Source organism: Coenobita brevimanus, chromosome 79 (genome assembly GCF_032717465.1).
Source record: "Coenobita brevimanus isolate Jiangsu-jjx chromosome 79, ASM3271746v2, whole genome shotgun sequence".
Lineage (NCBI taxonomy): Eukaryota > Metazoa > Arthropoda > Malacostraca > Decapoda > Coenobitidae > Coenobita > Coenobita brevimanus.
This window is the reverse complement of record NC_137032.1, coordinates 3163765-3182686: the sequence shown is the minus strand read 5'-3', so window position 1 is coordinate 3182686 and position 18922 is coordinate 3163765. Positions and strand designations below refer to the sequence as shown.

The 18922-nt window shown below is 42.3% G+C and overlaps 1 protein-coding gene across 1 annotated transcript in view; it reads right to left on the bottom strand.

Moving 5' to 3' along the window:
- The window catches only part of EloA (transcription elongation factor elongin A), a 59558-nt gene that overhangs the window by 4090 nt on the left and 36546 nt on the right, over window positions 1–18922 (bottom strand). The window contains exon 11 of the mRNA XM_080279545.1: window positions 13045–13169. Coding sequence (XP_080135671.1) covers window positions 13099–13169 — 71 coding nt within the window. The 3' untranslated portion in view covers window positions 13045–13098. The remainder of the gene's footprint in view (window positions 1–13044; window positions 13170–18922) is intronic.

Below are 18922 nucleotides of genomic sequence, written 5' to 3'. Positions count from 1 at the left end.
ACATGGCCACTCTCCCTCTGCTCTGACAGTACCATCATCAACCCTAGAAATCATCACTTGGTTTATCCGTATTTACTCTCAAACCCTTGTGTCCTATTCCATTTCCTAAAAATAATAAAAAAATAAATAGTCTGTCCTCATCTAACACAGTTGATTGCTTCTGCACCTTTACCATGTTAGAGAAATTTCATGTTACAGGGGCTCTTGAAACCCCCTATTTCCTTCCGCACCCCTGCCTAAAGTCCACTTTTCCCTTCCTTGTGGTGCGAAATTTTTTTATACTCCCCAATTTTAACCTCCTAGAAAGCTTTAATATGGTCCATAAAATTATCAAAGAGTACTATTACAGTTATAAGCCACATTTTATTTACCTTATGGGAGGATAAGAGGAGACACACTATGCCAGAGAGGAGGTAGAGGGAAGAACACTGGTTAAAATCCTTCAAATCAATAGCACTTATAACACTTCTCATATCATCATCTATGTTATCCATGGCTTCTTCTTCCTGCTGCCAGTGGACATCCTCTTCCTGGTGTTCAGCAGCTGAAATGTGATTGGCTGGGAGATAGATGCTGCCCGTTGGCAAGGCAATGCTCCTATAATTCATCTCATTACCACCCGCCCAATTCAAAAATCCATTTTAGCTTCATCAATGGCCACGTTAGAAATGAGGCGTTGAGAATAGTACTGACGTAAATGCCATATATAAACAATGGAGAAAAACGCAGTTAAAGTTTTGCAATCTTCAGACTGTGATAACTTTATAGTGGGATATGATAGGAAGCTCATGTTTCTTTTAAATTGAAGCTCTATTACAGGGCTTTCCATACAGTAATACATTCATATACCACAATCTGAATATTGCCACATTAACTGCATTTTTCTCCATAGGTAGATCTTTAAAAAAAAAATTTTACGTAAAATCACCGGATTTTGCACATACATTATGTTGATAATAGGAAAACAAAGAAAATGTATAATTTTGGTGTTGGAGCTGGAACATGGCGGCCACTGACCCTACTCACATACGCTTCACCTAGATTGCGTCTCTTTTTCACCACGTTTGACCGCCACTCACTGCACTGGGGCCCTCTTTTTCTACTTAGAGGCACTCCAGGGTCATCCTCACTCTCCATTGAATCACTCATACCGCCGGCACAAACGTTCTTACGAACGCACACAGAAAAAAAGGAAAACCAATAAATTTCAGTGTGGTGGGGAAGGAGGAGGTAAGACGACTGTGGTGGTCGGGGAGAAGGGAAGAGGCGAGAACGGGGCGTCATCAGTCACGGGAGCTCGTTCCCGCCTCCCATTGGCTGCTCAGTCCCGCGTCTTCTGGCACTGGCGGATACGCTCACGCAGGTAAACTCTGAGTGCAATTTTTCTGGGTGAGCCCATAGGGTCGGTAATACCTTCAATACTATAAGGATTTCGACCGTGTTGCGAGTTGTCTTCTGACTACTCGGTTGTGTGTCCAGGCACAGGAGGAAGAAAGTGTTATAATAACTTAACGGCAGGAACAAGTTCCCTCATGCCATTGGCTGCCCGTGGCGCTTACGCTAGGCAGAGTCAACTTGAGAACATTTTTTGGGGTGACGCGCGTAGAGCCGCAGGTACCACTCTAAGGTAAAGGGTTTTCGACCATTTTCCGGGTTGAATTCTGACTGTTTAGTTGTTGCCGCAGACAGAGGAAGGCCGGGGGAAGACAATGGTGTACATAACTGGATATCGTCCGAGGTGGCGCTTACGTCACTACTACTGTATTCTCAACGCCTCAAATGATATTGCTTCAGGAAAATTATACCATGTTAGACCATTTTCCTGTTATGGAAAACTGTGTTAAATGAGGATAGGCTGTAAAACATGAATGCCATGGAATAGGTTACTTAATCATTAAAACTCACTTTTGCTAGGCAGTGGTAAAGAACGGATTAATTTGTGATATACACCAAAGCCTTGTTTTTCGACCAATTGTTATTCGACAATTCATTGTTTTGACATTTATAAATCTATATCCTTTTTTGTTGTTTGACATGGTTATCCCCGCCATTTCGACAATTCAAACCGCACGCCGCCAGACAGACCGGCTGTGCTGCCTGTTTCCTGCGCTCTGCCCTGTTGATTGGTTGCCACTTCATCCATCTGCATTTCTATTTGGCCTCGTGGATTACTACAGCACCACCATGGCTCTACGCAAGACCCCTACTATTACCCCTGTCAAGCGCAGTCATGTGCTCACCAACCTGAGTGTTTCGCCGTCGCATTGTCAGGTGACGGTCAGGATTGCCAGATCTGAACTCGGCCACATTACCAAAATCCTCAACTTTCATAGCCAAATTTAACTTTTCATTCCCAACTTCTTAAGGGATGACAGTTCATTTTTGGGGGTGAAAATGAAATTATGCGTCAATCTACATGAAACTTTACTGGATAATAGCTATGATACCTACTTAAGCGTGTAGGAAGTTTCAGGACAATACATGAAGAAAAGAAAAAAATATATTCAGTAAAATCTTAATATATTTAACCTAACTTTCACTGACTACTGTTCCTAAGTGAGTAAACATACAATCATTTTTAAAATATCAGTGAAAAGTTAATCATTTACAAATAAAGCTCAGGGATTAGTTTTGCCAAATATAGCTTTTATCCAGTAAAATTTCATGAAATTGATGCATAATTTCATTTTCAACCAAAAAAGTGAACTGTCTCCCCTTAATGCAAGCATTTATTCTTCACTAATTTTATATACAAATGGAAATAACCACTCTCCTTATAATTAGCATCATATTGGTTATTTTCATGCTATGTAGGCTAGAAGATTAATCAAAGAGAGCAAACAATCAACTGTCTCCATCCTCTGTATCTTCATACATGTGGAAACTCCGTTTGGAAACTGATCACACTGATTCATTACCAAACGAATTTTTCATTACCAAACTGGCCCACATTTGTTAACGAAAAGTACCAAATGGCAACACTGGTGATGACTGCGCCAATGATCAACAAACGCTCTTAACGCACGATACTGTTTTGGCACCAGTTTTAAAGAATGCACATCTTAGTTTACACAAGGTGAGGTAGGTTATAATCATTGGGGGGGTTCTGGGGGCAAAGCCCCCCAGTGAGGTTTTAGCACTTCCAGTTAGGCTTCCACTGCTATTTATGGTTTTAAATTGAATACATCTGAGTTTGTCTGATGTGGTGACATCATGTCCAGATGGCAGAAGCGAACAATATATAAACACGCTCTCGAAGGTGTTCAGGAGGCTTTCTTTAATATCGTTAAGTAGGTATACTTCATTTGTTCTCGAATATGTTTTGATCGAAAATCAAATGTCAATCATCTGAGATGTAAGTAGTACTAAAATCATTTTCCTTGAGAACGTAGGCCTATAAGAAAACGCCTCAAATCCCTGTGTCACTTTCTTTCATATACAGTATACCGGTATTTTTTCCATCTTTACTGAATATTTTTTGAATGACGAAGGTGGTCAGGAACCTATCTATCTATTGCCAGACGCCTCAATCCCATTTGGGGTGGCCACAAACAAATTGCCTCCAAGTCGCCCTGTCCCCCACCATTTCACTGCCCTGCTCCCAACTTACACCCCCCTCTCTCATATACCTCTCCACCCCATCCCTCCATCTCATCCTCGGCCTCCCCCTCCCTCTTCGCCTCTCCACCTCATTCACATACACTCTCTTCGTCAGTCTTTCAGGAACCTAACCCCCCTATTTCTTAACGATCTTATGGGAAAAATCTGTTTGTTATTCAACCAATTCATTATTCAACCATTATGGAATGCATCCCTGTTGAATAATGGGGGATAGGTGTACAGTATAGGCAACGGTCAAAGGAATGGTAATGAAGCAAATTTATGTACGTTCATGGTAGCATCGAGAATTTTGCTTGATTTTCTATTCATGAAAGGATCACCAGAACAGTACTGTACTGCTTCAGTGAGAATTCTCAGTACAGTAAAACTTCAATATGATGGACTTCAATGGACCGGAATTCACTTTTATCGGAATCGAGGAGCTACCAGACTAAATTCTGATTTATCGGAAAAAGTACGATAAAGCCAGAAGCAGCCTGGACAGCCTGACCATTTCAGTTATGTTCACCACAATAAAGTAAATAAAAGACATGTTTATCATTGTACTGTACAGTGCAGTATTATTATGAATGTTAAGCCATTTGATTATTGTGGTGAATGTATAATACAGTACTGTACTGCAATGGTAATGACAACAGTTTAAAAACCATTGTGTGATCCAGAGTGTCTGATATAACAGAAAATGTCTGGGTCAGCAGGGGAAAGTCTGAATGTCGCTTTTATCGGAATTTCGCTTTCTTCAGAATGGCTTGAGCCCTAGTTAGTCCATTACAGTGAAGTTTTACTGTATATCAGCAATGCTGGAGTCTTTATAAACAATAAACATTATTTACAATATAATAAGAAAACTAAACTAAAATCAAGCAACTGATAACTTTTGTTAACTTAGTGGTAGGTGGGGGCACTCATCATCCACTCACTTGATGTAGTGCTGCTCTCAGGTGACTGTCCTTTTCTCTCCTCCTTCCTTCCTATTATGTCCTTCTTTCTTTCCTCTTCCTTCTATCTACACGTGACCCTACACTGGGTGACAAACCAAATGGTTTCCTGTACATCAGGAAACCATTTACTCCACTGGGTGGTAACTATATAACTAAATTATGGCACCTGGTGGTTTAGTGGGTAATTATAGCACTCCAGCCAGATTAAGCCTGTGCAGGTTTTTATCCAAGGAGCTGATGAGGTTTATTGCTTAAGTACTGCCATTCACCGACGAGTGAGGCTGGTCACTCTTATCTTCAACGTCAGGACCGACTTGCCTAGCCCCAGGCTCCTATGCTCCTCCAGGCTCCTATGCTCCTCGTGGGACGACAGGATTAGACGATGAAAAAAAAAAATAATAATCATAATAATGACTGTTAGTTAATATAGAACTAAATAACTATCAACTTCACAAGGTTCATTAAGGGAATATAATATCCTAGAAGTAGTAACAACCAGAATGATGATGATGATGATGATAACTTTTATTCTATAAAAGACCTTTTTGGATAGTTGGTACTGTATTCTGAATAACAGAATATCACTCCAGTGGTGGAGCAGTATTCTGGGTACCTACAAATAATTTTATTTAAGTGGAGGTGGGGGCACTCATCATTAACTTGTTCAGTATAGTGCTACCTACAGGTAGAGTCCATCATCCAATAACTTGATATTGTACTATATAAAAGTAACTGTACAATGAATGTTTGCATGTACAAAAGTAAACTATTATACAATACATAAGGGTGGTTAACCACATATTTAACCTCCCTCAGCAGGGTGGTGGTGACTTGGATGGGTGGCCATAAAATTTGGGTTGTATTCCAAGACGCTTTGGTGATTTAACACTTCTTCCTTTGCAATTTATTCTGCACACTACACTTAAGGAACATCCTGTAAGTTACTGATGCAACTATGTTGCTAATACAACTATAACATACATGAAATTGTTAAGGGATACTATGAAAAAATCACTTGAAATGGAAGAGGTGCTAGGAAGCCTCCTGTTTCACCTGGAATATGGCCCTTTATCAGAGCATTATAGTGGCAGAGAGGCCTGGCTAAGGTTGGTGTTGCATGCTAGTGCACCACTCTCAGGTCAGGTGGGTTGAAGTCAGGCTGGGTTAGGGCCATGCCTGTGCCAGATGTGGGGCACTGCGTTTTCACTATCAGATGAATAAGGAAGAGATGCAAGCAAGCACACTGAATGCCTTGCAAGACCAATGAAAATGAACGAGGATGAATTATTACAAACCCAATACCAAAATGACTGACATCCGAAATTTCGCCTACCTGAATGATTTAATTATTATTATTATTTTTTTTTTTTTGCATCAGTTTTCATTAAACAACAGTGTACCAGTTTGCTCAAATTCTTGATATATAATTCCACAAATAACTGACCCTTTTGGCCATGTAAGGTTGCCAATTATGAAATACTGTACCGTAATACACAGTAACAGACTCTTTTGGCTATGTAAGGCTGCCAATTCTTAAATACTGTACCATTCTACATTCACTCAAAAACCACCAGAATGTAGAAAAATACAAAAAAAATCTCAAAACTTTCAGAAAAAATTCCATTATACTACAGGATTTTGTGCAGGTATCTAAAAGTCTCCATTATACAGTACAAACTCTCAAATCCAAAGTGCTTTGGTGCAAAGGTTTTAAGGAAAATGGGGTATTTTATAATGTAGATTCATAATGATAATTATGAGAAAATTATGTAAAACAAAGCCTACAGTACCATGAACAGTAAGTGTAATGAAGTACCATAAATTAGTCTATCTATCTATCTATTGCCAGACGCCTCAATCCCGTTTGGGGTGGCCACAAACAAATCGCCTCCAAGTCGCCCTGTCCCCCGCCATTTCACTCCCCTGCTCCCAACTCACACCCCCCTCTCTCATATACCTCTCCACCCCATCTCTCCATCTCATCCTCGGCCTCCCCCTCCCTCTTTCCCCCTCCACCTCACTCACATACACTCTCTTCATCAGTCTTTGACCCTCCATCCTCTCCACATGGCCAAACCACCTCAGTGTGTTCCTCATAACGCTTCCTATCACATCCACATCAACACCACAACGCTCCTTTATATCCTCATTCGTCAGCCTGTCTCTCCATGTGACTCCACAGGCTCCTCTTAAATAACTCATTTCCACGGCTCTCACTCTTGACTTGTGTCCTTCCAACAACGTCCAAGCTTCACTTCCGTACGTTAGAGTTGGTATCACAATACTGTCATGTAGTAACTTTTTCACTTCCATGCTCACTTCCCTGTTTCTTATCACTGCTTTCAAAGAACCAGCAACCTTTCTTCCCTGCTGTACCCTTTTCAAGCACTTCACCCTCCAAACCTCCATCCTTACTCATCACACTACCCAAGTACTTAAACGTACTCACATTTTCCAATTCCTCACCATCCAACCTCGCTGTACATTCACTGACTTCACCTCTCTCAAAGACCATCACTTTACTCTTCCCTACATTCACCTTTAGATTCCGTTTCTTACACACTCTCTCAAACTCATCCACCAAGCCTTGCAGCTCCCCTTCGTCTTCACTCAACAACACGGTATCATCTGCAAACAACAGTACAGGGAGTTTCCAAACACTATCCTCTCTCACCAGGGCCACTCCAACATCGACTACCCTACCTTGTACCTCTTTTATTACCCCATCCATGTACAGATTGAACAACCATGGAGACATGACACATCCCTGTTTCAACCCAACTTTCAAAGAGAAAAATTCACTTAGTTCACCATCCACACGCACTGCAGCCTTCGCACCATCGTACATACTCTTCACAGCATTCAACAACTTCCCATCTATTCCATATATTCTTAACACTTTCCACAATCCTAGTCTATCCACCCTGTCATATGCTTTCTCCAAATCCATGAAAGCCGCATACAACTTCTTTCCCTTCTCTAGAAACTTTTCCACTAAAGATCTGAGAATGAATATCTGATCTACACAACCTCTTCCCTTTCTAAAGCCTCCCTGTTCTTCTCCAACTAATTTCTCTGTTCTTTCTCTAACTCTGTCAATAAGTATCCTACCATATACTTAAATTAGTAATCTGTCCAAAAATAAACGCTGGATTTAATATGCACTGATCGTGTGAGGTCAGGTACTATCAACACCCTCCTATTGCTTAAAAAAAAATTTTGGAAAGTGAAGGCTTTTTCAAAATGGTTATTCAAATTTGGGAGGTTGTACTGTCTCACTTTATTTTTTTCCATTAGGCAGTAAAAAATTGCTGATGCCAATAAATGCTAAGTTGACAACAACACTGTTTACATGCTTGGTGGTCAGTGGTTGTTGTGCTACTATATCTTATATGAATGCTGTTGTTGGTACTGTGCTTCTTTAGGTGTTTACTAAAGCCCCAGTCACACTGCAAGTACGACTTGTCGCAAACCTCAAAATCGCGAAACCAGTCCCCAACCACGGAGATCTCCGAACAGTTGTACAACTGATCGGCTACCGGTAGACATCCAGTGTCCGTCCTGTGGGCGGTCGAACGGAGACCATGGCCAGGTACACACAGGTCAAGACACCGACGGGTGGCCGGCTGGTCGTCAGCAGGCCACCGACAAACAGTGGCCGATCTGCGTTCTGTCACAGTTTAGACTGCGACCACTAGACTGACACCAGCTGCGGATTGGCCGGCAGCTGGTCTTGGTCCAGCCCACCACCTGTCACTCGACCAATCGCCAGCTGGACGGCGGCCGGACTTCAACCACCACCTTGGACAGGAGGCTTGTGGACGGCAGCCACTGCAGTCCAGTCGTTGCCTTGACGGAGTGCGGACGGCCACCGCACAGAATGGGTGGCGACCAGCCTCCATCTAGATGGCAACCACTGCTTAAAAATCAGGTGTCGCCGACCAGTCGCAGTCCGTAAGCTGGCCAGATGCAGTCCAGCCGCCCATCAGGCGGCTTCCGTGCCACGACATCGGTGGTCGCGGGGAGGTTTTTCATGCAGCACGAAAAACCTCACGACGATTTTTTGGTCGCCATGGTGGCCTGCAGCTAGACCGAGACTTATGAAGACCGCTCGTAAACCTTACCAAAACCACCCACGACTTGCAGGTCGCAGGTGGTTTGCGATAAATCGTACCTGCAGTGTGACTGGGGCCTAACTATATTATGACAGGCTGGATAAAGTTGCAGAGTAAAGCTGCATTTTAATTCCCTGGGAGTATGTCCAAGATGGTGCCACGGTCAAGATAAGACTTCAAAATTAATACTATGAATATTGTGCTAGAATATACTGTATGACTTCTTTTGCAGGTTTTGTGCTTCTTTAAGTGCCTTGAATTATTCATTCATTCATTGCCAGACGCCATGTATCCCAAACGGGGTGGCCAAGGGCTTAGAGTTAATTGTTTTACAGGGAGGGGCACTAATCCTCCACCAACCCCACTTGACACGTGGGGAGAACGAGCCAACAGCATCTGGTGTTCCCAGACGGTCACCCATCCAAGTACTAACCAGACCCAACGTTGCTTGCTGCAGTTTATTGTGTTGTAGGTGCTTACTGACTACACAGTGGAATCTCCTAATTTGTGGTCTTATGAGACTGGGCTCATGCTGCGATTTGAGAATTTTGTGATTTGTGAATGTAGGGAAGAGTAAAGTTATGGTCTTCAAGAGAAGTGAAGTCAGTAAATGAACAGTGAGGTTGGATTATGAAGAAATGGAAAATGTGAGTACGTTTAAGTACTTGGATAGTCTGATGACTAAGGATGGAAGTTTGGAGGGTGAAGTGCTTGAAAGGGTACAGCAAGGAAGAAAGGTTGCTGGTTCCTTGAATGCAGTGATAAGAAACAGGGAAGTGAGCATGGAAGTGAAAAAGTTACTACATGACAGTAGAGTGATACCAACTCTAACGTATGGAAGTGAAGCTGGACATTGTTGGAGGGACACAAGTCAAGAGTGAGAGCTGTGGAAATGAGTTATCTGAGAGGAGCATGTGGAGTCATATGGAGAGACGGAGTGACAAATGAGGATGTGAAGGTGCATTGTGGTGTGGATGTGGATGTGATAGGAAGTGTTAGAAGAAACACACTGAGGTGGTTTGGCCATGTGGAGAGGATGGAGAGTGAGAAACTGATGAGGAGAGTGTATGTGAGTGAGGTAGATGGGGAGAGGGGAAGGGGGAGGCCATGAATGAGATAGAGGGATGGAGTGGAGAGGTATATGAGAGAGGGGGGTGTGAGGTGGGAGCAGGACAGTGAAATGGCGGGGGACAGGGCAACGTGGGGGCAATTTGTTTGTGGCCATCCCATATGGGATTAAGGCATCTGGCAATAGATAGATAGATAGACAAAAAGAAATAACTAATCTTATGGGAATAATTACTTATGAGTCTGTCATTCTGGAAAAGTTGCCCCCCTTACCCCCAAACTGACATCAAACAGGTAACCAGCGAAATCTAACAACCTGGAAAAGATATTAGTAAAGTATTTAATCACACACACACACACACACACAAACATCTTAATGATGGCATGTACAAGCTAAATCTTATAATGAGGTCCCTGGTGGAAACGTCCCTTCCTGCACCCATCCCCCTTAAGGAATTCCCCACTCACAATACACCCCACCTTATCCCCACCCTCCCATGAAGAGACACACAGACAGACAGACAGACAGAGACAGACACACACACACACACACACACACACACACACACACACACACACACACACACACACACACACACACCATTTGTGCAAACATGGCACACCTGGTAACAGATGTTCAAAAACGCATCGGGAAACCTTTAGTTTTGAGGTTGCAATCGCAAATTACAAATAATTTCCAAGAATTACTGATCTTGCAAACTGTTGCATAATGTTACTGCATATTATGAATTAGCTGTTTTAAAAAATGTGTGATTTAGGAGAGTCCACTGCATTATGATGTGACAAAGCAGGGTACAGACACAAGCATACACTTCTATGACCACCTGACATCAACCCCACTCAACCCAAGTTGAAATGTTTTTGTTATCTGAAAAATCACCAACTAGTATTTTTCTGACATACCCTTTCAGATAAAGGGTGATTCCCGTACTGAGATTTCAACATTACAATGGAACATTCAGGGAGAATCTGACAGATCAACAAACAAAATTATTGTGGAATATGTCAACTGAGTGTTTCCATCATCGTTATCTTGACCTCTTCTTTCCACCAAAAAGTGGAACTATGCAGGTCCACAAAGCAAGGAAAGTAAAAGTGTGATAGCAGAACTATTGGTAAATAACATCCCAGGTGAAATGGGGCAGACATTCATTCACTCACCAATCAAGCCCTAATAATCCTGACAGTACCTTACAGGTCTAACCATCCAAACACTTTTTTTTTTTTTCTTTTTCTTTACAGATCCCTTAACATTCCACATCAGACAGCCAATACACTTCTTGAGAGCTCTGTGGGAAAGCCCGATCTCGGCCATGGCCTTCCTTAGGGGTCAGGGCTGTTTGGCCAGACTGCCTAGGGAACAACTATTACTACTACTACTACTATTATCCATTCCATCCATCCATCATCTAATCCTATGTTGCCCCATGAGGAGCGTAGAAGCCCGGGGCCAGGCAAGTTGGACCTGACATTTAGGATGAAAGTGGCCACCCTCACTCATCCCTGAGTGGCATTACGTGAATAATAAACCCCAACCATCCCTTGGACATAAACCTTCACCGGCTCAATCCAACTGGAGTGCCATAATTACCCACTATACCACCCAGGTGCCAAAATCTGATTATAGCAAATGGTTTCCTGGTGTCCAGGAAACCATTTGGCTTGTCACTCAGTGTAGAGTCACCCACAGGCAGAGGGAAGAGGAAAGAATGAAGGAAAGAAAGACAGAAAAGGGAGTGTAAAGTCGTCCGTAGGAAGAAGGATGAGGAATGAATGAAGGAAAGAAAGACAGAAGAGGATGAAAGGAAAGAAGGAGGGAGGAGAGGAAAGGGTAGACACCCGAGAGCAGCACTACATCGAGTGAGTGGATGGTGAGCGCCCCCACCTCAACAACTATCATACAGTATTAAAAAAAAAAAAGGGAGGTGGTAAACTTTGTCATGTGTTCCATCATATATATTGGCAATTCATCCAACAAACTTAATCCCCTGTCAGTTCCCTAGCCTCATCATCTTTCATACCTCACTTTCTTACACACTGATTTATCACAGCCATCCACCTTCCTCCTGAATTACAAAATCTCCTTCTGCCTTCAAACTCACTCATATAATTAAACCCTTAAGCTACCCTGCTAACATGCTTTCTCGCTATACGATCATTCCCTCCAAGCAGTCTCTTTAACCCAACTGTCAATTGCTCCACATCTTTCATGAATAAAATAATTTTTTATACTATTCACTCTCTCCACTTCACACACATTCCCAAGTAACCACATCTCCAATGCTCTTAATCCTGATTTTTCATTCTCATGCAATGCCAAATTCTCATATACATATGCCAATGTGAACACTAAAACACCATTCAATTTTCTTGCAGCCTCCACACTCAGACTTCTGTTTTCTATGATGGTCTTCAAAACACCTGCCACATTCCTTCCCAGCACCATACTACTTCCCACTTCCTTTGAACATTTACCTCTCTTTTTTTTTTTTTTTTTTTTTCTATTACAGCACCCAGGTTCTCTAAATCCCTCACCCATTAAAGTCTCTCCATCTATCACAGCATTACACTGAGTCACTCTCTCTCAACAACCATAAAATTTTGAAGCATGATGCTTAAAGATATTAAACAAAAACTCTGCATCAATGTACAAAGCTCTTGTTCATTCTTAGCATGCAACCCATCACCACCTGCATATATATAATTTGAGGTCATTCATCCTCCACCATTTATTATACTATTCATCTGTCTCACTACGACTCGAGATAAACCTCTCAAAACCACATTCATACTTAAATATATTAAACAGCAATAGCAGTATCACACATCCTAATCTCACTCATACACCTATAGTGAGCTGCCACTCACTCAGACATCCAGCTACACTTACATATGCTTCACTACCAAAAAATTTATCTTCACAGTATTCAACAGCTTTCTGTTTAGCTATACAATACATAACATACGCTTCACTTACATCAAGCATCTCTTTACAGTGTTCCACAGCTTTCCATCCACACCATATATATATAAATCCATCCATAATCCTTCCCCATTTATTCTGTTGTATGCTTTTTCCTTAGAATGTGAACTGCAACAGCTAAATTTAGATCTAGGTCTCTGATTATAAGAACATGGGAAAACATTTGCCGAACACCCTGACACGTCAGAGAAATGAACTTTAGTAACTATGAGCTGGATATGCTAACCAATGCACCATTAGCCCACCAAAGAAGATTCTAAAAATAAAAATATCTCCAAGAAAACTATTCCATTACCTGCTGAGCATGTGTTGAATGTAGGAAGGGTAGTCCAAGAAAGGATGAAGAAATTCAACGACGGAACGTCTTCTTGAAGAATTGTCGTGTCTTAGCCATTAGAGGAGCAACCTTCTTGTTCTTAGCTGTAATTATTAATATTATTATTATAATTGTTAATTATTATTATTATTATTATTATTATTATTACCACAGCTTCACATAAACGTATCTGACAGAGTCAATTCGAATGCTGTCACATTAGAAAGGGGTGCCAAATCCCTGATCATGCACTTCTTCTCACAACATTCATCCAGCCAGCTTGATCTCTTGTCAGTCCCTAGCCTCACTGACTTCTATACCTCTCTTCCTCACACACTCATCCACCATATCCGTCCACCTTCTCCTTGGCCTACCTTGCCTCCACCCTCCTTCAAATTCGCTCAAAAATACCTTTTTCACCACTCTGTTTTCCATTCACTCCACATGACCATACCATCTCAGTACACTCTCTTCGATTCTGGTGTCCACAGACTTCCTCACACCACGTCTTTCAGAGAAAGCCAGGATTCGGGGGGCTTCAATGATGAGTGAATGGAAGCGTGGCCCATTGGACTGGGCAGACTTGGGATGTCTGGACGTTGCTACTCCTCATCCTGCCCTAGTATGGGAAAGCAGGTCCGGATGATGATGATTATTATCACTATCACAGGTATCATCATCATAATTACAAAGGACTTGGGACTGGATGTAAGAGTTCAGAGGGGTTCTGATGTTACAAGTGGTTAAGTTTATGGAAATATGTTCCTTATTAAATGAATGCTGGTGTAACAGAATACATACCCTATGGGAAATGGGAGATTCAGTGATTAACTACAGCCAGTTTACACCTATAGTGATTTGCACAGGCGATTTTAAAAATGAATAAAGGTTAGTTAAATCTAAAACACACATACAATATTAACATATGATCAATAATAATGCAAATCTACTGTTCTACTGTAAGGGCAGCATAAAGATCTCCAAGAAATATCACTGGAATAGCAACCACATCCATAAACTCCAAACTCTGGCTTGTGACTGTGTACAACTTTTATGGTAAATATGAGTCGGACTGGATGATGGATCATGGATGGGTAAAGCAACCTTGAATTATAATCAAGTTAACCTAGCAGTATTAATCTGTATGGTAACATAATTCACAAGAGCTGGACTATTCACATAATTATCTTATCCAACTTCTTACATCAACATGAAAACTTGTCATGTACCATAAAGGCTGAACCTGTTTGTCAGCTCATGATAAAAATTAATTACAAAATCCTTTTCACACTCACTGCACTAAACGTGAAAACTCATGAATTTTATTTCTTCCTCATGATTAACTTCCCTAAAGTTTTAATAATTTTCCTACGCTAGGTCTATCTACATCATAAACACAGCCAATTCATTTTTCTGACTGTATAAATGTGGCTCTTCTCTCCTTTGTATTAAGCTCCCGTACCACGTGCTATTTCGTCTGATAGTTTTACTTTCTTTCATGTGTAAATGCTTTTCTTGTGTTCTTAGCCCTTTCACTGCAAGAAGAAGCATTTTCTGGGTGCATGGGCATCACAATTAAGTTAGTTTGGAACCCCTGTCAGAATTCTCAAGGAAAAAAAAAAAAAAAAAATACAGAACACAACAAAGAGGCTGAGGCAGACAGGTATAGGGCGCAGGTCATGTACGCGAGTTTGGGCCAAGGAATCATAGCAGTGGGAGGAAGAGAGAGAGAGAGAGAGAGAGAAATGCACAAGCTGTAAACAAATGGAACCATCTGGAAATCAAATACCTAAATGCACCCACTATGTTTCTCCCATGCAAGTGAGTGATGTTATGTTATTAAATAATAAAGGGAGAAATTAAATGCTCGTACTATTGTACAAATGTTGCTTTCCTCTTAAATCACGACTCTACTGTACAGAGTGCAATTCAAACATTGTTCTACTTTGTTGGAGTTGAACCTCCCTTATGTCACTTCACTGCCAGGACTGGCTGTGTCTCACCAAGGCCTGAGACAATGTGATGGTGAATGCTGCGGTACTTTTTAAAATTTTCCTTCTGTGCACTTCATACCTAATTCTCAGATTCTGGAATGATGTTCATAACCCTAAAAGACGGGAATTGGAATGTTCTTTACAGGCATAATTGGTGGGTGCGATATGGTGGGGGGTTTGTGGGAAGGGGGTGGAGAAGGGTTTATGGGAGGGGGATGGTGAGGGAGTAGGAGGTGGTGGGGATGCAGGAGAATAGATGGGGGGTTGGGGGTAAAGTGGGGATGGGGGTGATGGGTTGGGGGTTTGGGGGGTATGGATTTTGGGAGTGGGGGATGGGGGTATAGGGTTGAAGGGGTAGGGGGTGGGAGGTAGTAGGGGATGGGGGGTGGTGAAGAGGACTGGTGGGATTGGTAGAGGGGGTAGGGAGGTGTGGTGTGGTGAGGGGGGTGTGGGGGGGGATAGAGAGGTGTGGTGTGGTGGTGGGGGTGTGGGGGGGATAGGGAGGTGTGGTGTGGTGGTGGAGGTGTGGGGGGGAGGCATGACCGCATATGCGGACACCCGTCTTTTGGACCCTAGTACCCTCTGACAGCATATGCGGACACCTGTCTTTCTGACCCCAGTACCCTCCGACAGCATATGCGAACAGCCGTTTTTTTGGCCCTAATACCCTACGACAGCATATGCGGACACCTGTCTTTTTGGCCCTAATACCCTACGACAGCACATGTGGACACATGTCTTTTCGGCCCGAATACCCAACGACAGCATATGCGGACACCCATATTTCAGACCCTAGTTACCTCTGACATAATATGCGGACACCTGTCTTTTTGGCCCTAATACCTACGACAGCATATGCGGACATGTCTTTTTGGCCCTAATACCCTATGACAGCACATGTGGACACCCATCTTTTAGGGGTTAATAATGAATTTTCAGTACTCGTAAGATTGAAAAGTGTCCTATATTTGTCAACACTGTAATGAAGCATTTTAGTACTGTGTAATGGATGCCTGTATAAGGGAACATCACTGTACTACATGTTACCCTCTCTCCATTACTGTCAGCTACTTTATATGCCCTTATTTCCTATTCTATTACCTACTACAGTATAAGCAAACTGAGATGGGAGAGGCTACTTCAGCTTCATTGAAAAATATTTTAATCAAATCTCATTCTTACCATAAAGAAGTCATCTATCTATCTATTGCCAGATGCCTCAATCCCATAAGGGGTGACTACAAACAAATCACCTCCATGTTGCTCTGTCCTCTGCCATTACACTGCCCTCCCCCCAGCTCACACATCCCCTCTCTCAGATACCTCTCCACTCCATCCCTACATCTCATCCTTAGCCTCATACTCCCTCTCCCCCCCTCCACCTCACTCACATACACTCTCCTTGTTAGTCTCTTGCTCTCCATTCTCTCTACATGGCCAAACCACCTCAGTGTATTTCTAATGCTTTCTATCACATTTACATCCACACCACAATGCTCTTTCACTTCTTCATTTGTCAGTCTGTCTCTCCATGTAACTCCACATGTTCCTCTCAAATAACTCATTTCCACTGCTCTCACTCTTGACTAGTGTCCTTTCAACAAAGTCCAAGCTTCACTTCCATAGGTTAGAGTTGATATCACATTACGATCATGCAGCGACTTTTTTACTTCCATTGTCACTTCCCTATTTCTTATTACTGCTTTCAAGGAACCAGCAACCTTTCTTCCCTGTTGCACCCTTCCAAGCACTTCATCCTCCAAACTTCCATCTTTATTCATCACACTATCCAAGTACAGTAAATCCTCGTTTTTCGCAGCATGGATGTTCCGCTAAAACCACGCGAAACGTCGAATTGTGACGTTGAGAATCAATGGGAAAAATAGAGGAGTGTTCCAGTGGGACATGTACCTACCCTATCAGAAAGTACTATAACACCAAACAGGTCCTACCCAAAATTAAATGAAGAGTGTTTACTAGTGCTAAAACAGCATGACACAATAAACATGTACCTGAAAAGACATTAAAGCTGGTATAAAGAGCTCTAACACCAAAAATCCTTACCAGAAATAAAGGGAAGACTGGCTTGAGTGGCAGGTGAAGGTGTGTTGAAGGTAGATGGGCTAGTTACTAGGTGACATAGGCCTCTCTGGGGAAGCCCCATCACTTGTGCCGAAGCCCTCGAAGTTGAACTCAGGCTCCAGCACCTCCACTTCCTCTCTGTCCACTTCTCCTCCATCCACCCCTGCTGGCACATCCAAGTCTTGCATGATAGCAGCCATATTCTGTCTCTCATGAAAATATCGTGTGATCCGGGCTTGTCTCTGCTCCTTTATGTTTCTGTTGTAGACGGCCATCACTTGAGACTTCAGATCACTCAAGGTCGATAGGAAGTTGGTAGCCTCAGGCATAGTCCTGGTGTATACATCGAAGGTGGTTGCCATGTCAGTTATGGTGGACAGGGTGGTCGCAAGATGGCTGCCAACAAATGAGCATCAGTATGCGTCGTCGGCTGCCAGATGGGAGCATTGAATTGTGGGGAAATTCGCGAATTGTGAGACAACTTGGACACTTTTTTTCTTGTGCGAAAAACGAGGCGTCGAAGTAAAATGCATCCAAATACGAGGACTTATTGTACTGAAATGCACTCACATTTTTCATTTCCACATCATCCAACCTCACTGTACATTCAGTGGCTTCATTTCTCTAAAAGACAATAACTTTACTCTTCCCTACATTCACCTTTAGATTCCGTTTCTTACACACACTCCCAAACTCATTCACTAAACCTTGCGGTTCCCTTTCATCTTGACTTAACAATGCAGTATCATCTGCAAACAACAGTGCAGGAAGTTTCCAAACACTGCCCTCTCTCATTAGGGCTGCTCCAACATCCACTGCCCTACCTTGTACCTCTTTTATAACCCCATCCATCACAGACTGAACAACCATGGAAAAATGATACATCCCTGTTTCAATCCAACATTCAGACAGAAAAATTCAATCAGTTCACTATCCACATGCACTACAGCCTTAGCATCCTCATACATATTCTTCACGGCATTAAACAACTTCCCATTTACTCCATATATTCTTGAGGTTTTCCACATTCCTTGTCTTTCCACTCTGTCAGATGCTTTCTCCAAATCCATGGCAATGGGTGGAGTATCTAAAAGCTGACATGAAGACGAGCTATGATGCTTGTTAATAGTGAGCACAATCTTTCTGGATTGGTTCAGACTTTAATGAATGTCTGTGAGCAACATGGTTTGAAAGTAAATGTGCATATGAAAAAGGTGATGATAGTTTGGAGACGACCCTCACTGTGATACAGTAAACTGGTTGAAAGGAGACTCTGGAATGAGTGGGGGGAAAAAAAACATTGTAACAGAAGTACTGAAGCTCATGGAGGAAGTTGATGCTATGAAATCCTTAATATGAAACAGAAAGCTAAGTATGAAGACTGCAAGAAGATTGTACATAAATATTGTAGTGATCATATTTAAACATTGTTACTGATGTGGTATGTGTTTCAAAAGTCAAGGGTAGTTGTTGCAGTAGATCAACCACAGCCTGTCAGGCCAGTGGACCCATCAATCATTGGCAGGCAACTGCCTCAGCTCAGCCATCCTGTGTAATCCCTTGAGATTAACAGCACCTCACTGTGGCAAGGCGTGGGGAAGTGTGGAGGTTTAGTTCTTGGGTGGATGTCGCATTCGTGTCTCTCTACTCAGTCAACAGGGGCACCACAGTAGTCCCCACTTTCCTCTGCAATCTGGTTATATGGTTACCCCAACCAATGTAAGTGGCTTCCTGGATTACAGGAAACCATTACATTTGTCAATTACTCTACTCAGTCAACA